This window comes from Carcharodon carcharias, chromosome 16 (assembly GCF_017639515.1).
Source record: "Carcharodon carcharias isolate sCarCar2 chromosome 16, sCarCar2.pri, whole genome shotgun sequence".
Lineage (NCBI taxonomy): Eukaryota > Metazoa > Chordata > Chondrichthyes > Lamniformes > Lamnidae > Carcharodon > Carcharodon carcharias.
The window spans coordinates 52,135,949-52,157,581 of NC_054482.1; the positions used below are offsets into that span (position 1 = coordinate 52,135,949).

The 21,633-nt window shown below is 46.3% G+C and overlaps 2 protein-coding genes across 7 annotated transcripts in view; one reads left to right on the forward strand and one right to left on the reverse strand.

Annotated features, from left to right (window-relative positions):
* The window catches only part of c16h1orf112 (chromosome 16 C1orf112 homolog), a 48,203-nt gene extending 41,892 nt beyond the window's left edge, over nucleotides 1-6,311 (reverse strand). For all 3 annotated transcript variants that reach the window (XM_041207777.1, XM_041207778.1, XM_041207776.1), the window contains exons 1-3: nucleotides 5,837-6,311; nucleotides 4,444-4,483; nucleotides 1,450-1,538 (exon numbers count right to left, since the gene is read on the reverse strand). In XM_041207777.1, the coding sequence (XP_041063711.1) occupies nucleotides 1,450-1,538; nucleotides 4,444-4,483; nucleotides 5,837-5,926 (219 nt within the window). In that variant the 5' untranslated portion in view covers nucleotides 5,927-6,311. The remainder of the gene's footprint in view (nucleotides 1-1,449; nucleotides 1,539-4,443; nucleotides 4,484-5,836) is intronic.
* A 14,220-nt stretch (nucleotides 6,312-20,531) lies between these two features.
* Nucleotides 20,532-21,633, forward strand: part of usp1 (ubiquitin specific peptidase 1) — a 95,404-nt gene continuing 94,302 nt past the window's right edge. The window contains exon 1 of one of the 4 annotated variants that reach the window (XM_041208330.1): nucleotides 20,532-20,634. The gene's annotated coding sequence lies outside the window, so the exon portion shown is untranslated. Of the gene's footprint in view, nucleotides 20,681-21,633 lie in introns of all 4 variants that reach the window. The other 3 variants (XM_041208332.1, XM_041208328.1, XM_041208331.1) reach the window with 3 other exon arrangements.

Sequence of the window (21,633 nt, forward strand, 5' to 3'; positions counted from 1 at the left end):
ACCATTTTTTTGGTTAACAGTTTGAAATTTTCAAAAAGTTTTTGACTTGTGAAGTAGAAAGCAGTTGCTTAGTGTTTTTAATTGTTATAACTCTTGCCCACTACTCATTTTGTATCTTGAGCAAACCCCGATATGCTAGTTGGACTCAAATAGTATTGCTGTAAATAGGATACCAGATACAATATTTTGCACTTGATGCATTTTGGGAGGACTAACAGCACAAGGGAATACACAATAGTAGGACCCTGGGAAGTACAGAGGATCAGAGGGACCTTGATGTACATGTCCAGAGATCACTGAAGGCAGCAGCACAGGTAGATAAGGTGGTTAAGAAGACATATGGGATACTTGCCTTTATTAGCTGAGGCATAGAATATAAGAGCAGGAGGTTATGTTGGAGCTGTATAAAACACTAGTTAGGCCAGAGCTGGAGTACTGTGTACAGTTCTGGTCGCCACACTATAAGAAGAATGTGACTGCACTGGAGAGGGTGCAGAGGAGATTAACCAGGATGGGCTGGAATTTTCAGCTATGAAGAGAGACTGAATAGGCTAGGGTTGTTTTCCTTCAAGCAGAGAAGGCTGAGGGGGAACCTGAAAGAGGTATACAAAATTATAAGGGGCATAGATAGGAAGACACTTTTCCCCTTAGTGGAGGTGTCAAAACCAGGGGGAATAGATTTAAGGTAAAGGGCAAGAGGTTTAGAGGGGATTTGAGAAAAAACATTTTCACCCAGAGGGTGGGTGGAATCTGGAACACACTGCCTAAGAGGTTGGTAGAGGCAGGAACCCTCACAACATTTAAGAAGTATTTAGGTGAGCACTTGAAACACCATAGCATATAAGGCTATGGGCCAAGTGCTGGAAAATGGGATTAGAATAGATAGGTGCTTGATAGCCGGCAAGGACACAGTGGGCTGACAGGCCTGTTTCTGTGCTGTATAACTCTATGACTATGACAATTCCTAGAGATTGCACCATTGCCCTTTAAACGTAACACACCATACATCAAAGGAAACTAAAACTTTATGGTCTGAGTTCTTCAATAGCTATCTAATGACTAGATTGGGCACAGTGAACAGGTAAGACCATGGTTTGCTCCCTGGACCATGTTAAGCCAGTTCATTTCAGCCTGGATGGTGGTGAAGGGGTCTCACTGCCCTTATGTTAGGGAGGGGGGTCAGCCAGGGTTCTCCCCATTACCAGCCAGTGAACCCCATGAAAGATGAACATGTAGAAGTCAGGTGAGGACCTATGAAGGAACATTCTGTCAACATACATATGAATTGATGGTCATTTGGTCCCTATGGAACAGTACTCGAGCAGAGTGAACACCACTAGTGAAGAAAATTGGCAGAATGAAACAAAATTGGTTACATGTTTTTGAAATTATGCTTTTAAAAGTAATTACAACAAATAAGCATGTAATCAAAATGGAAAATTTACATACCGTGGGTAATGCTTGAGAGAAAAAGATCTGTTCTATCTCAGCAAGGCTGATGTGAGGCACAAACTTGTCTGTGAGAATCTTCAACACTCCTTTAAAAATAAATTAAGAGGCATTTGGCCAACACTCTATGGAGTTAAGAAGAAAGAGAGATGATCTCATTGAAACATACAGGATTCTGAATAGACTCGCCACTGAGAGGTCATTTTCCCTGGCTGAGGAATCTAAAACATAGGAGAGGGTCTCAGGATAAGGGATCAATCACTTAGGACTGAGAAGAGGAGACATTTCTTCACTCACATGGTCATGAACATTTGGAATCGTCTACACTAGAGGGTTGTGGATGCTCCATTGTTAAGTATATCTAAGGCTGAGATAGACAGATTTTGTAGTCGAAGGCAATCAAGGCATATGGGGAGTGGGCAGGAAAGTGAAGTTGAGGCAGATCAGACATGATTGCATTGAATGGCACAGTAGGCTCAAGGGGCCTTATGGTCTTCTCCTGTATCTATTTCTTATGTTCTTATGAAAGTGGACTAAGCAGAACAGATGTGATACAGATGGAGATGGGTGGAGAGTATCCAGACAGTTGTGGTAACATATCTATTACAAGTGTATCTGTGAAATCCTATTAATGAAGATACAAAAAGCAGAGAATACCAGGAAGGGAAGAGTCAGAATTGGATTATTTAAGGTGGAGATGGGTGGGGGGTTGGGGGATTATGATGTATGGAAATTGGACCCAAAATTAATGAAAGTCTAAAAGATAGTGCAGGAGCAGAAGTAAGCCTGAGTAGGGCTGAATAAACCGTACAAAAAGATAAGTGTGGATGGATTTGGGTTCCCATTGAAACGCCTTTTACTTGAAAGAAGTGAGTGGAATTAAGGGCAACATCCCCCCCCCCCCCCCCCCCCCCCCCCCCCCCCCCCCCCCCCCAGGGGGGGGGGGGGGGGGGGGGGGGGGGGGGGGGGGGGGGGGGGGGGGGGGGAAGAGAGAGAGGGAGAGAGTGTGCGGGAGCGGCCACAGGCCGATCAGTGGCCCCGGTCGGGGGGGCCGACATTTTGCATTGGTGGCCCAATTAAGGCCCGCCCAGCATGACATCTGCCAGGAAGCACTATGCGCTCCCTGTGCGGGCGGGCGGGCGTTGTGTGTGAGATTCCCTCAGCCGGGAGTGTGCTCTTACGCGCATGCACACAAATCTTCCTAAGGCAAAGTGCTGCCTCAGGGAGTTCGTCTCCGATTTGAAACTTTAAATGAAAGTATTTAAAAAATTTCCCTGCCATGTCCCCTCATTGGGACGTGTCCATAACTTTTATTGAAACCTTTAATAAAAATTTAAATACGCTCACGAAACCTCATCCCACCCGTGGATGAGGTTTCATGCTTTTTCCGAGGCCCACCTGGGCACCCAGCCTGCCCGCCAACCTTACGGTTGGATGGGCAGGTACATCAATCAGGTTAATTACTTTTTTAATGGCCTTAATTGGCTGCGCACCTGCCGAACTGAAAATCTAAATGACGCAGGGTGACGTCGAGACACATGCCCGGCCTATCCCCGCGTCATTTTATGCGTCAGTGAGCGGGCCTCCAGATAGATCACAAAGGGTAGTCATGCAGGAGGGGGACTGGCCATTTGCTGTTTGAAGGAACAAAGAATATGGAGGTGCATCCAGGATGAAAAGGAGGAAAATGGGACCAGAGAAATTGTCAGAGGCCATCAGAGATATAGGTGAGTAGGTACAGAGGAAATGATCAAGTCAGTTTAATGGGACAGGAGCAGGCTGGAACAACTGATCTAAAGCAACAATTATGCTAGTGCATCTTGTGGAGAAGATAGAAACAGGCTGTGCAGGGTTTGAGAGGTATGAGATCAGCTGTGGGAGGGAGAGAAGATCTCTACAGTCACAAGGTGTATTGCAGTACAGTAAATCATCTAATAATTTTGCTTACTCTTGTAAAATGTGTGGATTTTCTAATTATTTCAAATAACAAAATGCACAGAAATCTAATTCTGTGTAGAAGTACCAGATGCTTCTCATGAAAGAAGTCTGTAATTCATGTTCACCTAAATACTATATATGCACAAACAAATTATGATGATTTGCACTGAAGTACATATCTCAACCTGTATTATACAACTGTGTGGCCTCCTGCCCCATCACCAGTGACTCTAGTCTCCATCACTGAACTAGTCTCATTCAGAGTCCTTATGCTTATTGATTATTATTAATTATGGATCAGCATGGTTTTGACAGTTGGAAGATACGTGCCAGATGCTGGATAATTCTATAGCAAATTCATACACTGCAGCAGCCAACTGCTACTAATTTTCCAGTCTCTGAGCCTGCTCACTCCATAATCAAAGAGGAAACCCACCTTTAAAGAACTGTTATTCATAAACAAAAACACAAAATGCTGGAAAAACTCAGTAGCTCTGACAGCACCCGTGGAGAGAGAAACAAGACTTGATGTTTCAAATCTGCATGACTCTTCTTCAAAGCATACGGACTCGAAACGTCAACTCTGTTTCTCTCTCCGCAGGTGCTGTCAGACCTGTTGTTTTTCCAGCATTTTCTGTTTTTGTTTCAGATTTCCAGCGTCTGCAGTATTTTGCTTTTAGCTTATTCGTAAAACCTGTTCAAGGAATATGGGGTATGGGCAGGAAAATGGAGTTGAATCCCAAAATCACCCATGGTCATATTGAATGGCAGAGGCGATTCAGCAGGCAGTATGGTTGAGTCCTGCTCCTTTCGCATGATCTTCTGACATGGGTTGAGCTTTCACAACTAGAATGAATCAGTCTCAGAGAAGTTGTGAAGGACTTTAGAAGTAAATTAACATTTAGGTGGAAAGGAGCAGAGTATTTTGTATTGAAAGTTGTCCTCCCTACAATATTTTCTTTAACTGTTAAGCATTTAAATGGAAAGTAACATATAGGCATTATTTCAGCTATACAGGAAGAAAGAAGGCTATTAGCACATATAGTCATTACTTACGTAATTGTTCACTATTGCTCTCAGTAGATTGATATATACAGTAACTGTCGTTAAAGAGAATATCACTAATAAAGCATAAATCATAGCAATTACTTGGATGAAATTATCAATGTAAAATTACCTATAGCTGGGAACTGCAACAAAATACATCATAGTCAAATGTAAGATCACAAGTAATAGAAACAGGAGTAGAACAATCGGCCCATTGAGCCTGACCCACCATTCAATCAGATCATGGTTGATCTGGCTGTGGCCGTAAATCACTTTCTTTCCTGCGAGCCACCACCCACTATAATCCTTGAATATCCATTCAATATGGAAGACCCACGATGGTGCAACATCGCACATTACATCAGTTTCAAAGAACTAATGGCAGAATCCAACTCTGCACTGCTCAAAGCATGTAACAGCGCTTCAGGGAGTATCACATACCCCTTTACAGGTTAAGGATGAGTGTGACTCAAGGGGGCAGTTGCTCTGGCTGCCTGCCTCTCAGCCACAGTCTTGTCCATAGCCTTGGAGAGGGAGAATGCAGCCTCTGTTGGCAATCAGAGCCTTTTACAACGGGTAAACACCGCTTGGGCATTGATTGTCATTTGATAACCAAATACCAATTTAGTTAAAATCTTCATTAGTTTGATTAAACCTTATTAGATTACTCTTTAGTAGCAACCTCTTAAAAAGGGGTACTTGTGCATACTGATTTCTTACCCTCCAGTGCCACTGTTACAGGTCTAATTAAAGGAAGGCTGCCCCTTGGTCTGGCCAACAAATAGAGCTTAGCTCCAATACAATCTAAAGATCTAATTAAGAGGATAATCCTGGAGAGCAAAAATAACCCCTGGCACAAATTAATTACCAGGTTTGCTACATTACAAGTATCTTCACTTTCCAAGTATTTCATTGGCTGCAAAGCATCCAGTGGTTGTGAAAAGCACTACAGCATAAAAGTGCAAGTCTTTCCTTCTTTAAACTTAAAGCAAAATACAAACTGCACTATAACTATGTTATGCAACTACCAGTGGTATCAATATAAAATGGTTTCCGGTGTCAAAGAGACTCCAAAACACACAGAAATGGGACAAGGTTAACTTCTTTACTCCAGTGTCAGATTGTATTCTAACTCAAGACTTTGGCTGCATTATAACTACAGTTGAATTTCCTTTGCCATGCCCAAAGATGGTCCAGGTCAAGAGTTCCATAACTTATAATAAATTTTATCCCACAATTCATTATCAGATATCTTATTTTATTAAATGTGTATTACCTCATTTTAATTAAGGTTATTCACTTGTTAACTTTGCCATAATGTTTACCAGTAACTTTCTATTTATCAGATTTGGCAACAACAAATCAATAGAACACAACTTCAAATAAAATAGTTAAAGGATATGATAAGGTCAGGGAGAACAGGTTCCATCTTCTTCTTGCACATCTCCTCATTCCACTGGCAGACCTCTTCTAATAAACAATTCCGGGACATCTTAAAAGTTTATGTCGCTTTGAAGATACACCAGGTTAAAGAAAAGGAAGAGAGTGTAATATGTACTCTTTGCCGGGAGAAGTCAGAAATAAAGTTTGCAAATATCTGACATTTCAATAACAGTTGGACATCCACATGAAGGCCTGGTCCTGGGGCTGACACCGCGGGTTATCATCAGTAGACAGCCACTTCTGTCGAAAACAGTAAACCAGCCATCAAATCCAACACAGCCCCAGCTTTATTTTCATTCCGCTATTTCAGAGTGGTCTTGTGCCTGTTGGTATTTTATATGTAGGTGCAGTATTGTGCGGAGTTAGATGAACGCAGTTCCCAAATTCACGCTCCAAACAAACCCCCCAATTGTTCCCCCGCCACCAGCGGAACCGAGTGCGCATGTGCGCGGACTGCCAGCCCATGGCCACTTCCGGACCGCGCATGTACAAAGTCAGTCCTCATCCTTTTGTGAAAATCTTGCACTCAGGCCTTAATCAGACAGCTGATTAACATGGAGCAGTTGCATCTGACTTCACTTCACTGCATGCTTAAAACTGCACTGTGCAGGGTCTGCAGCTCTGGGAGCTGTTAACATTATGTGTTCTCATTCCCAAGAAGCACTATCTCCCAGTGTTGCCTTTATGCATTACGAACTACTTTCCTTTCAACTACTTGTCCTTTTGTCTATGACATCTTTTGGCTATCTCCACCTATCACTGGCCCTCTATCCATCTCTAACTGTCCCACCCACCCCAAACCAGCTTATATTTCACCTCTTTTCTATTTTTACTTAGTTCTGTTGAAGAGTCACACAGACTCGAAACGTTAACTGTGTAGCTCTCCACAGATGCTGCCAGACCTTCTGAGTTTTTCCAGGTATTTTTATTTTTGTTTTCCTTTCAACTCTACTACCTCTACCTGATCCAATTATAATTATATGTTCCAGCAAATATGTACTGTTCATTCTCCTCAGATTGTAGGGAACATCGTCACTATATGCAGTTCTTGTCAAGAAAACGTTACAACTGCCGCAAATGATAAAATTACAAACCACACATGTCAGGAAAGGAGTCCAAGCACACCAAACCGCCCTCTTTATGACAAAAGCAAAAATATCTGGAAAAACTCAACAGGTCTGACAGCACCTGTGGAGAGGGATACAGTTGATGTTTCAAGTCCATATGACCCTTCATCAGAACTAAGGCATATAGAAATATAGAAGGGTCATACAAACTCAAAACATCAACTGTACCCCTCTCTGCAGATGCTGTCAGACCTGTTGAGTTTTTCCAGGTATTTTTGTTTTTGTTCCAGATTTCCAGCATCCGCAGTATTTTGCTTTTATCTTACTCTTAATGATAAATTGGCCTGTGACAATTATGAAGTATCATTTAAGTTTTTTTTTAATTTGACTCTGTAACAAAAACATCAACAACAGCTAGAAAGGGCAATTAGGAAATTTCTTGAAACAAAAACCTGAAAGTAAAATTTACCAATTTCGAGACAGTAAAGGACTGTTGGAAAGCCTCGCAGGTTGATACAGAATTGTGTGCACATTAAAGTTGTCAGCAAAGACTTAGTTCAGCGCTTGGAGTTGTGATTTTATTTTTCTATTTGTGGGTATCTGTCAGATTATTCAGTTACTCTTTACTTACTTTGTCTGATGAAATGTTTCATATTTTAACTTATAAGAGGTCTAATGTAATGCCATATAACTTTCAAAGGTTTAAGTATTATCTTGGTATTAGATTATGCAGTACCTAAAATAAATCATCCAACGGCTTCAATGTACATTCGCGCTACCATATTTCCAGCAGCTTACAAAGATTTCACAGCAAGCTTCACAATCAGTTGATAAAATTTAGGATGTGTATTGTCTTTCATACTTATTACGTTAATTAAATTTTGTACAAGAGGATTCAACTTCTCACAAAATCCTTGACTGGAACATGATATTTTTGCCCAGAGCTGTGATATTAATAGCTAGTTCCAGGCCTTGCATTTAAAAGAATGCAGTCTGCACAGTTTCTCTGGATGCATCAATCCTATTTAAACTAACCAAATGATAAAATGTTACTAGATAAGAACAAAAAAACTGCGGATGCTGGAAATCCAAAACAAAAACAGAATTACCTGGAAAAACTCAGCAGGTCTGGCAGCATCGGCGGAGAAGAAAAGAGTTGACGTTTCGAGTCCTCATGACCCTTCGACAGAACTGTTCTGTCGAAGGGTCATGAGGACTCGAAACGTCAACTCTTTTCTTCTCCGCCGATGCTGCCAGACCTGCTGAGTTTTTCCAGGTAATTCTGTTTTTGATAAAATGTTACTCTCTGTCTCAAGTGAAATCTATGTGTGTTTTCTTAATTAATTAAATAAACAATAAGAGCAAGCTTTATTCAGTTCAAATTTATATTGAATTTTTTTTAAAAGAGCAATTTGGGTGTGAGAGAAAATAAATAATGTATTATTTATGCACCCGTTGTAACTTTTGTGTTTTATAATCTTCAGAAGGCACAGTAAAGGCTTTTCCGTGTCCTAGTTGCTACAGTCCCCAATTCGTTATGATCCCGGACGAGAAACCCCAAATTGTTATGCTCCCAAGTGAGGAGGAAAGATCTGGCTCCCTTTCTTTATTCAATCTCCTTGTTTAATTGTAACAAGGTTAATTTAAAAAGGATTCCTTCCCTCATGGATACCTTTTCCCAGTCCAAATGCATTTATGTTTTCAAAGGAGACAATTTAACCAGGCTTTCTTGAGTCAAAGAAAGAGTGAGTTTATTCGTAACTAAAACGCTAGAAAAAATAACAAAAGCACAACAGACATACACACGGATTAGAAATGAGAAATGAGTCCAGATATAGAAGTTTAAAAAGATATGCAAATCAGTCTTTGGCTTATCCATGAGGAATAGATGATGAAGCTGACTTAGGGTAGTTGATCAGTTGGTTGGAGATTCTTGGTTCTGCAGGTTAGCTGAAAGGACTTGTCCTTTTTCCTTTTCGACTGTGGCCTTGCTGACTTGTGACTTGCTTCCAGCAATCAGAGAGAAAGATTTTCTTTTACCTGCAACTGCAGAGATGCCTAGTTGATATTCTTGAGCTGTGAGTTTCACAGCACACTGTAGCACCATAGAACTAGAACACCAGACTAGCACACCGAGACTAGGGCTGCAGTTGGCTTTTAACCCCTTTTCTTGTGTAATCCTGGAAGGGAAAAACAAACATGTCCTTCACCCATAAACTGCTTTCTTTCAACTCCACAGTCTGGGATATAACTCAACAGGAGATGATTTTGGCTGAGATGGTGATCAGTGTTTTTGCATTGCATCTCTTGCTTTGAAATATCTGTCTGAAGGACACCTGTTTTGGTGTGACATTCCATTCTCTCTGGATTAATGGTCACATGTAATCCACATAAGAATGTTACAGCAATTGGTCATTTTACAGTCTCAGCCAGCTTTTGCTTGTAGGTCCTCTGTTTAAAACCACGCATCTTACTTAAAAGTCCAATATGTCCATAAATAACTTGGGGCTATGATCCGTGATAATGACATTGATTTTGTTCATTTTTCAAAGCAAAATGATGTAAATTTTGAAGTCAATTAAAAGTTTCTAGTTATCGCACCTGTTTTGCTGATAAAAAGTGTAGATAGTTCAAAGGGGAAGAGAAACTATGGGGCGGAATTTTCCCAGAATTGCACCAAGTGCGGTAGCGGGCAGGTAAAATGGAGTCCTATCCACCGACGAAAATGGCGGGTTTTCACACCTTATCAGCGTGAGTCCGCATAATTATTTATTCACGCCTACAAAACACGCCATTTCCATGGCGAGCGGGCTCTCATTCACCCACCCACCATCACCCGGCTGCTGTATCACGCCAGCCGCCATCTTTAAAAGGCAGCCATCAGCAAAGCGCTCATCACCATCAGCTCACCACCGCTGCCTGGGAGACAGGCCAGCAAAGGAAAAAAGACTCCAGTCCCCTGCTTCAACAATGGATCCTTCGAGCAACTGCTGTATGCAGTGGAGGCCTGTCAGGATGTGCTCTACCCCTGCTCTGGCCACAGGATGGGCAGCAAAGTCACCAACCCGGCTTGGGAGGCAATGGCAGCGGTGATCAGCGCAAATGCCCTGCAAGGGAGGACAGCCACCCAGTGTGCAAAAGGATGAATGATCTCCCCTGTTCCACCAGGGTAAGTCACTCTTTTCATCACTCTCAACTCACACACTCACAAACCCATCACATATCCACAGGGCCCTCACTCACTGCCAGTGCAATGGACATCACCATTCACTCTTTCACACTCACCATCATTGTTCTCATCCCATCCATGGGACCACTCACCACCCACACAGGCCAGGCATACTTATCATCTGGCCCGGCAGACATCCTGGTACACTATCCCCATCTATATCCATGCAGGACAAACTTGCACACAACAGGAGGGAAAGGTCGCAGACAGGTGGAGGGATGCCGGAGATCAAAGTTCTGACAGAATTCGAAAACAGAGCCATCCAGCTGGCCAGCGATGACCAGGACCAGTCCTTTGCTGGCTGTGAGGTCAGCACTGCTGTACTAAGTGAGGATCCAGCAGTGCAACATCCATCAGACAACCATGCTGTGAGTGATGTGTCCGCTTTCACAGGCCACTGCCATGCATTAATTATCTCCCCTTGCTTTCGCAGGCACATCTGCCAAACATCCAACAGAGTCCATGACCCAGGGCCTCCAATCAAGCTCTGAAGAAACCTCTGAAGAGGAATCTGGAGGCACCCTCCCTGAAGTCCCATCACAGCACTCACCCACACCCTCCACCAGTGTAGAGACACACGCCTCGATGGGACCTAGCTTTAGAGTAGGCTTAATATCACAATCTGGTGAATACATCGCACCTTCTGATCCACAGCAGAAAGAGGCAGGGACTTCCCAGGTCCCTGGCACTTGGAGGACTGCTGGAGGCCAGAACATTGCTGAGTCTGAGTTGGATGATGAGCCTCTGGATTCAGTCATATCACAGTTTCTGGAGCTGCAAAGGCAAACTCGGGAACATCAGTAAGGGATGTCCACTGCACTCCTCAGATTGCAAGGCACAATGGAGGAGTTCGTCCTTCCTCAGGCTGAGATGATAGTACCAATATGCCAACACACCAAGGTCAACACTGGCAGGATGGCAGCCATCATAGAGACCTTGGTCCAGGATGCCACTCCTGCACTGCTTCCCAGGCTTAATTCCATCGCTGATGCCATAGTTGGCCTCCAACAGTGTGCATGCAAGAGGGGTACTGGGCAGCTCAATCTCACTCCAGCTAACCCTTCTGCTCACAGAGTCAGCCAGGGGCCCTTGGGCACCCATAGAGAAGATCAGCAGGTGCACACTACGGGGCCATCCACCTAGGTGACTCTGGGACTAACCGGCCCATCCAAATCCCATTTTCCTGTGATCTCCACAGCTCCAGCTTCACAGATGAGGAGGGTGCCACTGCCACACAGCAGGACCCAAAAGCAGGCCAGGGCCCACCAAGTCTCGGCCTTCTAGAGGATGCCCACCAAAGTCATCACTGACAAGGCATCATAGTCAGCAGGCTCCCTCCATCTCTGCCGTGGATGTTCGGGGAGCATCAAGACATAGCCACAAGGCTAGCCTAGGCACGGGTGTTGATCACTTGTACATATTGTTCACTATTGTCAATAAACTTCCAAAAATGTCACCATGTCTGTGGCTCCTTGTTCTGATGAGCAGCGTTCTTGTCACTCAGATATGAAACCTTTCTGCACGAGATAAAAAGCAGGTGTCTTAGGCCAGGGCCTCTTCCCTGTGCTCTGTGCAGCCTTCAGATCACATTGATAGTCCAGCCTCGCACTCCCTGCAAACATTACTGATGACTGCAACTCAGCGGTGCTAGTCATTGCTGCCAGAATGTAGTGGGCAGGCGCCACAGAGTTTTCTCATTCTCTCTGTGTGTTCTCAGCATCTTTAAGGTGGGGCTGGCCTCCATCACACCAGCATCTGCACCCAGTGATGCTGTGCACCAGTTCCTAAAGGGCTCAGGTGCTGAAGGCGGACATAGCATCAGGTGCATCTAAACTTTCATGGCTCTGAGATGACCCTGAGCATGGAGTGCAAGCAAGCTGCCCTCAGCAAGACAGGAGTCAGACATTCTCAGAGGCTATGTGAAGATCTATGGAGTGTCCTCACTGCATGTTGTCATCATCCTCCTGTGATTGAGCAACTATTAGGGACTTCATGCATCTCCATGACAGAAGCATTCTCACAGAGGGTATTGGTGTTGCCATAAGCCAGATTGGAGTCAAACATTCACAACTATAATGGAGGATCTATGGGGACAGCTCACTGCATGTCGTCATCATCCTCCACAAATCTGGCAGCTATGAGGGCCTCCAGCGCGCACCTGCCTCGTCTAGCCAGTGTGAGAGCCTCATCCCCGTTATCGTCACCACCGAGGACCCCCTCGCCCTCATCCCCGTCGGCATCCTCTTCGGAGGAGACATGCATCTCTTCCATCTCCTCCTTAGCCACCTCCTCTCCCCGTTGCAACGCCAGGTGGTAAAGGGTGCAGCAGATGACAACGATGTGTGATCCCTCTGCGGACTGTATTACAGGGCTCCACCAGACCGATCCAGGCACCGCATCTTCAGCATCCTGATGGTCTGCTCCATCAAGTTGTGACCTGCTGCATGAGCCTCATTGTAGCGTCGCTTTGCTGCAGTCTGAGGCCGCCGCATAGGTGTCATCAGCCACGGCTTCTGTGGGTAGCCCTTGTCCCCAAGGAGCCAACCCTGCAACCTCTGCGGACCCAGGAAGACTGCAGGGATCTGCAAGCGACTCAGGACGTAAGTGTCATGTACAATCTCTGGAAATCGTGCGCACATCTGCAGGATGTGTTTCCGGTGGCCATATACTAGCTGCATGTTCAGTGAGTGGAAGCCCCTGTGGTTGATGAAGTCCATCGTGTGTAGCAACGAAGACCTGAGTGTCACGTGATGCAGTCAATCACACTCTGCGATGCCATCAGCGGGCTGAGCGGATGATCACGACCTGCTTTCACGCCATTGTGAAGCAGGTTGCGCCATATTTTCCGCACATCCCACCTATCAAGCCCATGGTATGGGGAAGATGAAGATGAAGATAAAGGGTTAGATGATCCTGTTTAGGGCCACATTTCCTGATACTTAATTGCAAAATGCAGTCATTAGCTGTCAGTGGTTCCTTGGTCCCTTTCCCATACCTAGCACCCTCAAGAGGCAGATGACAAAAGCCATACTCTCCGATTTTTATACTATCTGATTTCCCACCCATCTCACACCTGAAAAAAAATTCTGTACACCTCTAATTCTTCCCTCTTGAGCTTCCCTGATATTAATCGCTCCACCACTGGTGGCCAGCTTTCACCTGCCAAAGCCCTGAAGCTATGAAAGACCAGCTCTGCTTCTTTCCTGCTTTAAGATGGCCTTTAAAACCTACCCCTTGGCCAGCATTTGGCCATCTGCCTTAATGTCGCCTTAGATCGCTGGCTGGTTAATCTTCTATAATGGCCATGGGAATCACCTTTGGACTTTTATTATGTTAAAGGCACTATGCAAACATAAACTGTTACCATGTGCAATGTGATGGGTGCCCCAATAGTGAAGTGGTCTTCCTGTAATTTAAAAGGAATTGTTTTAAACGCAGTGGAGACAGCCTGGATAATCCTAAACTCTTCCTGTAATGATGCAGCAAGTAGTTAAACAGGGGATTGTTCCTGCCTCTGTGTTGTGGTTGTTACTGGTTCTGTGTAGGAGATTATTACTGGGACTATGCAAGAGATTGTTACTGGGAGTGTGTAGGGGGATTGTTCCTGGGACTGTGTGGGGGTTTGATACTGGAACAATGCAGAGATTGCTACTGGCTCTGTGTGGGTGACTGTTACATCTCTTTGTAGGGGATCGTTACTGGTTCTGTATAGGGGATTGTTACTGGAACTGTGGAGGGAAATGTTCCTGGGAGTGTGCAGGGGATTATTACTGTCTCTGTGTGGGGGATTTTTCTTGGCTCTGTACAGAGGATTGTCCCTGAGAGCATGCATGGGATTTTTACTGGCTCTATGTCAGGGATTATCACTGGCTCTATGTAGGGCGTTGTTATTGGCTCTGCGTAGGGGATTGTTACTGGCTCTGTGTCAGGGATTGTTACTGGCTCTATGTAGGGGATTGTCACTGGCTCTGTGTAGGGTGTTGTTACTGGGAGTGTGCAGGGAATTGTCCCTGGGTCTTTGCAGAGGATTATTCCTGACTCTGTGTAGGGGATTGTCACTGGGACTGTGCAGAGGATTGTTACTGGGATTGCGCAGCGGACTGTTACTGGGAATATGCGGGAGATTGTTACTGGGGCTGTGCAGGGGATTATTACTGGCTCTGGGCAGGGGATTGTTACTAAGATCGTATTGGCAATTGTTACTGGTTCTGTGTGGGCAATTGTTACTGGGTCCATGCAGGGCTTTTTTACTAGTTCTATGCAGGAAATTGTTAATGGCTCTGTGTAGGGTATTGTTACCGGGACTGTGCAGGGAATTGTTCCTGGCTCTTTGCAGGGGTTATTCCTGGCTCTGTGTAGGAGTTTGTTCCTGGCTCTTTGCAGGGGTTATTCCTGGCTCTGTGTAGGAGTTTATTCCTGGCTCTTTGCAGGGGATTATCTCAGGCTCTGTGTAGGGGATTGTTCCTGACTCTGTATAGGGGATTGTTGCTGGCTCTGTATAGGGGTTTGTTCCTGGCTCTTAGCAGTATACTGTTACTGGCTCTTGCTGGCTCTTTGCAGAGGACTGTTACTGGGACTGTGCAGGTAATTATTACTGGGACTGTGCAGAGGATGGTTATTCGCCCTGTGTAGTGTTTTGTTACTGTGACTGTGCAGGGGATCATTGCTAATTCTACGCAGGGGATTTTTATTGGCTCTGTGTAGAGTATTGTTACTGATTCTGTAGGTGATTGTTACTGGGACTGTCCAGGGAATAGTTACTGGACGGTGTTGGGGATTGTTACGGGCTTTGTGTAGAGGATTCTTACTGGATCCATGCAGGAGTTTGTTACTGGGATTGTGTAACAGATTGTTACTGGCTCTGTGCAGGAGATTGTTACTGGGACTGTGTACGGGCTTGATGCTGGTGCTCTGTGGGAGTTGTTACTAGCTCCGTGTAGGGTGTTGTTACTGGGATTGTGTACAGGATTGTTGCTTGGATTGTGCAGGGGTTGTTCCTGGCTGTGTAGTGGATTGTTTCTGGCTCTATGTAGACGATTGTTACTGGCTTCATGCAGGAGATTATTACTAGGACTATACAGGAGATTGTTGCTGGGACTATGTAGGGGGATCGTTATTGGCGCTGTGTAGGGGATCGTTACTGGCTCCATGCAGGAGATTATTGCCGGGACTGTACAGGGGATTGTTGCTGGTGCTGTGTAGGGATTGTTTCTGGCTCTGTCTAGGTGATTGTTATTGGGACTGTACAGGGGATTGTTGTTGGGCCTGTGTAGGGTGTTGTTCCTGCCTGTGTAGCAGATTGTTACTGCCGCTATGTAGACAATTGTTCCTGCCTCTGTAGGGGGTTGTTACTGGCTCCATGCAGGAGATTATTACTGGGACTATACAGAGGATTGTTGCTAGGACTGGGCAGGGAGATTGTTATTGACTCTGTGTAGGGGATTGATACTGGGACTGTACAGGGGATTGTTGCTGGGGCTGTGTAGGTGATTGTTCCTGTCTGTGCAGCAGATTGTTACTGGGACTTTACAGGGGACTTTTGCTGGAATTGTGTATGGGGATTGTTACTGGCTCTGTGTAGAGAGATTGTTACTGGCTCCGTGTAGGGGATTATTACTAGCTCTGTCTAGGGGATTGTTACTGGCTTATGTGGGGGATTATTACTGGAACTATACATTGTTGCTGGGACTCTGCAGGGGATTTTTTAAAAAATCTTTTTATAGGTTGTGGGCTTCATTAGCTAAGGAGTTCCAGGATTTTGACCCAGTGACAGTGAAAGAACAGCGATGTATTTCCCAGTCAGGATGGTGAGTGGCTTGGAGGGTAACTTCCAGGTGGTGGCATTCCCATGTATCTGCTGCTCTTGTCCTTCTAGATGGACAGTTGTGGGTTTGGAAATTGCTGTCTAAGGAGCCTTGGTGAGTTTCTGCAGTGCATCTTGTAGATGGTACTCACTGCTGCTACTGTGGAGGAAGCGAATGTTTGTGGAAGGTGTGCCAATCAAGTGGGCTGCTTTGTCTTGGATGCTATCAGGCTTTTTGAGTGTTGTTGCAGCTGCACTCATCCAGGTAAGTGCGAAGTATTCCATCACTCTCCTGACTTGTGCCTTGTAGATGGTGGACAGGCTTTGGGGAGTCAGGATGTCAGTTACTCGCCGCAGGGTTCCTAGCCTCTGACCTGCTCTTGTAGCCACAGTATTTACATGGCTAGTCCAGTTCAGTTTCTCGCCAATGGTAACCCCAGGGTGTTAATAGTGGGGGATCCATTGAATTTCAAGGGGTGATGTTTAGGTTCTCTCTTATTGGAGATGGCCATTGCCTGTCTCATGATAATGAAGGAAAAACACCAAATTGCATCTGGACTTTAAAAATTAGACCCGTGTTTTTAAAAATGCACACAAGCCACTGGCTGGAATGCTGCAGGGTGACTCCCTAAGAGGTAGTAGAAACCCACCCTGTTGCTGGACAAGGTACTTTGAAAGACATCCAGAAACTAATTGCTCCCTCCGGTAGAGACAATGGGACATAATGGGAGATGAGTATCATCTCATTGAGAAATCCTGTGAGCAATGCCCAGACAGATTTGTAAATTTGCTTCCCATTTGGCATGTACAAAGGAGGGGTTAAAATTGAGCTGAAAAGCTGCTCTGATGTCTTTTGGTGGGTGTTCTGAGAGAGAGCAAGTGCAGGAAGTTTGACTCAGAAGTAACAGCCACATATAGTACCCCTGCAAATTGCCACTTTGAAGGTATCCTGATCTCTCTCCCCCTCTACCAAATTCAACATGACTGGAACCTCGAAACCGACTATTTGTCTACCAAGTTAATGCTATGGGAATCTTAAATTGCAATGGCCGCAACGCTCTATCACCTACTCTCCACGAGTCAAGGACTGTTCCGTATACCTATATATATTAACTTACTTCAAGCTAAATTCTTACATTTAACCTGTAAGATTGTATATACATGTGTTCTATCCTTTCTTGCCTTTAGTAGCTAATAAACTTACTCTTACCTTTAACTCAAAAAAGTCTTACTAAATTGGCTCCTTCAAAACCAGACCAATTGGGTCTGGGAAGAAGGTATCCTTGAAAGGGATCATTTTAGATTAAATCTTGTTGCAACCAACAGTGGTGATGGGTGGGATTTGAATAAAGACGGGGAGCCAGTTCATCCCTCCTCACCCGGGTACAACAATTTGGGGGCGTCCCAGCCAGATATTGATGTATTGAGGTAACTCACCTGGATCAACAACTTTGGGGAACCTCACCTGGGGGGTAGATCATAACACCTGTCATTTATGTGGCACGAATGTTACTTGCCACTTGTCAGACCAAGCCTGTATGTTGTCCAGGTCTTGCTGTATTTGGACATAGACTCCTTCAGTATCTGAGGAGTCATGAATGGTGCTGAAAATTGTGCAATCATCAGTGAACATCCCCACTTCTGACCTTATGATGGAAGGAAAGTCATTGATGAAGCATCTGAAGATGTCTGAGCCTAGGACACTACCCTGTGGAAATCCTACAATTATGTCCTGGAACTGAGATGATTGACCTCCAACAACTACAACCATCCTCCTTTGTGCTAGGTATGACTCCTACCAGTGGTGAGTTTTCCTAATGATTCCCGTTGACTTCAGTTTTGCTAGGGGTCCTTGGTCACACTTGGTCAAATGTTGCCTCGATGTCAAGGGCAGTTGTTCTCACCTTACCTCAGGTGTTCAGCTCTTTTGTCCATGCTTGAATCAAGGCTGCAATGAGGTCAGGAATTGAGTGGCCCTGGCGGAACCCAAACTGAACGTCAGTGAGCAGTTTATTGCTAAGCAATGTGCTGCTTGATAGCACTGTTGATGACCCCTTCCATCACTTTACTGATGATCAAGACTAGACTGATGAGGTGATAATTGGCTGGGTTGGGTTTGTCCTACCTTTTGTGGACAGGACACATCTGGGCAATGTTCCACATAGCCGGGTAGATGTCAGGGTTGTAGCTGTACTGGAACAGCTTGGCTGGGGTCTGGCAAATTCTGGAGCACAAGTCTCCAATACTATTGCCTGAATATTGTCAGGGCCCATAGCCTTTGCAGTATCCAGTTCCTTCAGCCGTTTATTGATATCACGTGGAGTGAATCAAATTGGCTGAAGACTGGCATCTGTGATGCTGGGGATCTCCAGCGGAGGCCAAGATGGATCATCCACTTGGCATGTCTGGCTAAAGATTCTTGCAAATGCTTCAGCCTTATCTTTTGCGCTGATGTGCTGGGCTCCTCCATCATTGAGTCCAATAGCTATGTCCTTTAGGACTTGTCCAGCTCGGTCTGCGGTGGTGCTACTGAGCCACTCTTGGTGATGGACATTGAAGTTACCCACTCAGAGTACATTCTGTGCCCTTGCCATCCTCAGTGCTTCCTCCAAGTGATGTTCAACATGCAGGAGCACTGATTCATCAGCTGTGGGTGGTCAGTACGTGGTAATCAGCATGAAGTTTCCTTGCCCATGTTTGTCCTAGTGCCATGAGACTTCATGGGGTTGAGAGTTGATGTTGAGGAGTCCCAGGGTGACTCCCTCCTGACTGTATACCACTGTGCCACCACCTCTGCATTACCAGGGATGGTAATGGTGGTGTCTGGAACATTATCTGTAAGGTATGATTCCACGAGAATGATTGTGTCAGGTTGTTTCTTGACTAGTTTGTGAGGCACTTCTCCCAATTTTGGCACAAGCTCCCAGATATTAGTAAGGAGGACTCTGCAGGGTGGACAGGGCTGGGTTTGCCATTGTTGTTTCTAGTGCCTAGGTTGATGCCGGGTGGTCTGTCCGGTTCCATTCCTTTTTATTGACTTTGTAGCAGTTTGGTACAACCAAATGGCTTTCTAGGCCATTTCAGAGGGCATTAAGAGTCAACCACATTGCTGCGGATGTGGAGTTGCATGTAGATCAGACCAGGTAAGGACGGCAGATTATTACTGGCTTCAGTGTAGGGGATTGTTACTAGCTCTGTATAGGGGAATATTATTGGGATTGTGCAGAGGATTATTACTGGGACTGTGCATTTGATTATTACTAGCTCTGTGCAGAAGGGTATTACTGGCTCTATGCAGGGGATTGTTACTGGCTTTGTCCAGGAGGTTATTACTGGTTCCATGCAGCGGATTGTTGCTGAGTCTGTGCAGGGAATTGTTACTGGCTCTGTGCAGGAGATTGTTACTGGCACTATGCAGGACATTGTTACTGGGACTGCACAGGGGATTGGGGATTGTTAATGGGACTGCGCAGGAGGTTGGGGATTGTTACTAGGACTGCGCAGGGGGTTAGGGTTGTTACTGGGACTGTAACAGGGGTTGGGGATTATTACTGGGACTATACAGGGGATTGGGGATTGTTACTGAGACTGTACAGGGGGTTGAGGATTATTACTGGGACTGTACAGGGGATTGGGGATTGTTACTGAGACTGTACAGGGGGTTGAGGGTTATTACTGGGACTGTACAGGGGATTGGGGATTGTTACTGAGACTGTACAGGGGGTTGAGGGTTATTACTGGGACTGTACAGGGGGTTGGGGATTATTACTGAGACTGTACAAGGGGTTGGGGATTATTACTGGGACTGTACAGGGGGTTGGGGATTATTACTGGGACTGTACAGGGGGTTGGGGATTATTACTGGGACTGTACAGGGGATTGGGAATTGTTCCTGAGACTGTACAGGTGGTTGGGGATTATTACTGGGACTGTACAGGGGATTGGGGATTGTTACTGAGACTGTACAGGGGTTGGGGATTGTCACTGAGACTGTACAGGTGGTTGGGGATTATTACTGAGACTGTACAGGTGGTTGGGGATTATTACTGGGACTGTACAGGGGATTGGGGATTGTTATTGAGACTGTACAGGGGATTGGGGATTGTTACTGAGACTGTACAGGGGTTGGGGATTGTCACTGAGACTGTACAGGTGGTTGGGGATTATTACTGAGACTGTACAGGTGGTTGGGGATTATTACTGAGACTGTACAGGGGTTGGGGATTGTCACTGAGACTGTACAAGGGTTGGGGATCATTACTGGGGCTGTACCGGGGATTGTTATTGAGACTGTACAGGGGATTGGGGATTGTTACTGGGGCTGTAAACACTATTGTTTCTGCCTCTGTTGTAACCCGGGCGTTGCTGAGCAATCGCTCCAAAATGGACCAATTCAGTTCACTAATGTACATCCTGCAAAATTATAGGTGGATCGCAAAAATAAGGAATGATAATTTAAATTTAGCTCTCTGCAAAAAGTATTAGTAAATAATAGGTTTTGAAAAAATAATTAAAAGGCGCGGCAGGCTTTCTCTACGGACGGTTTACTGGGTCCTAGCAGTGGAAAGGGCGCCAAGCTCTGTTGCCAAGGGGGAGAGTTCCCGGAACCCGGGGGACGAGAGAGCGCTGGAGCCGGGCCTGCTCCCGGTCGGAGAACGGTGTGTGCAAGGAATTCGGGAGGGCAATAACTGAGAAAAAGACAAAGTGAGTGGGAAGTGAGAGAGTGGGGAGGGGGGGAGAGTGAGAGAGTGGGGAGGGGGGGAGAGTGAGAGAGTGGGGAGGAGGGGAGAGTGAGAGAGAGTGGGGGGGGGAGAGTGAGAGAGAGTGGGGGGGGGGGAGAGTGAGATAGAGTTGGGGGGGGGGAGAGTGAGAGAGTGGGGGGGGGGGAGAGTGAGAGAGAGTGGGGGGGGGGGGAGAGTGAGAGAGAGTGGGGGGGGGGAGAGTGAGAGGGGGCGTGGAGAGTGAGAGTGGGCGGGGAGAGTGAGAGTGGGCGGGGAGAGTGAGAGTGGGCGGGGAGAGTGAGAGGGGGCGGGGAGAGTGAGAGTGGGCGTGGAGAGTGAGAGAGAGTGGGGGGGGGGAGAGTGAGAGAGAGTGGGGGGGGGGTGAGTGAGAGAGAGTGGGGGGGGGGAGAGTGAGAGAGAGTGGGGGGGGGGAGAGTGAGGGGGGGGGGGGAGAGTGAGAGAGAGTGGGGGGGGAGAGTGAGAGAGCGGGGAGAGGGAGGGAGGGAGAGAGAGCGGGGAGAGGGAGGGAGGGAGAGAGAGTGGGGAGAGGGAGGGAGGGAGAGAGAGCGGGGAGAGGGAGGGAGGGAGAGCGAGCGGGGAGAGGGAGGGAGGGAGAGCGAGCGGGGAGAGGGAGGGAGGGAGAGAGAGAGAGCGGGGAGAGGGAGGGAGGGAGAGAGAGAGAGCGGGGGGAGGGAGGGAGAGAGAGAGAGCGGGGAGAGGGAGGGAGGGAGGGAGAGAGAGCGGGGAGAGGGAGGGAGGGAGGGAGAGCGAGCGGGGAGAGGGAGGGAGGGAGGGAGAGCGAGCGGGGAGAGGGAGGGAGGGAGGGAGAGCGAGCGGGGAGAGGGAGGGAGGGAGGGAGAGCGAGCGGGGAGAGGGAGGGAGGGAGGGAGAGCGAGCGGGGAGAGGGAGGGAGGGAGGGAGAGCGAGCGGGGAGAG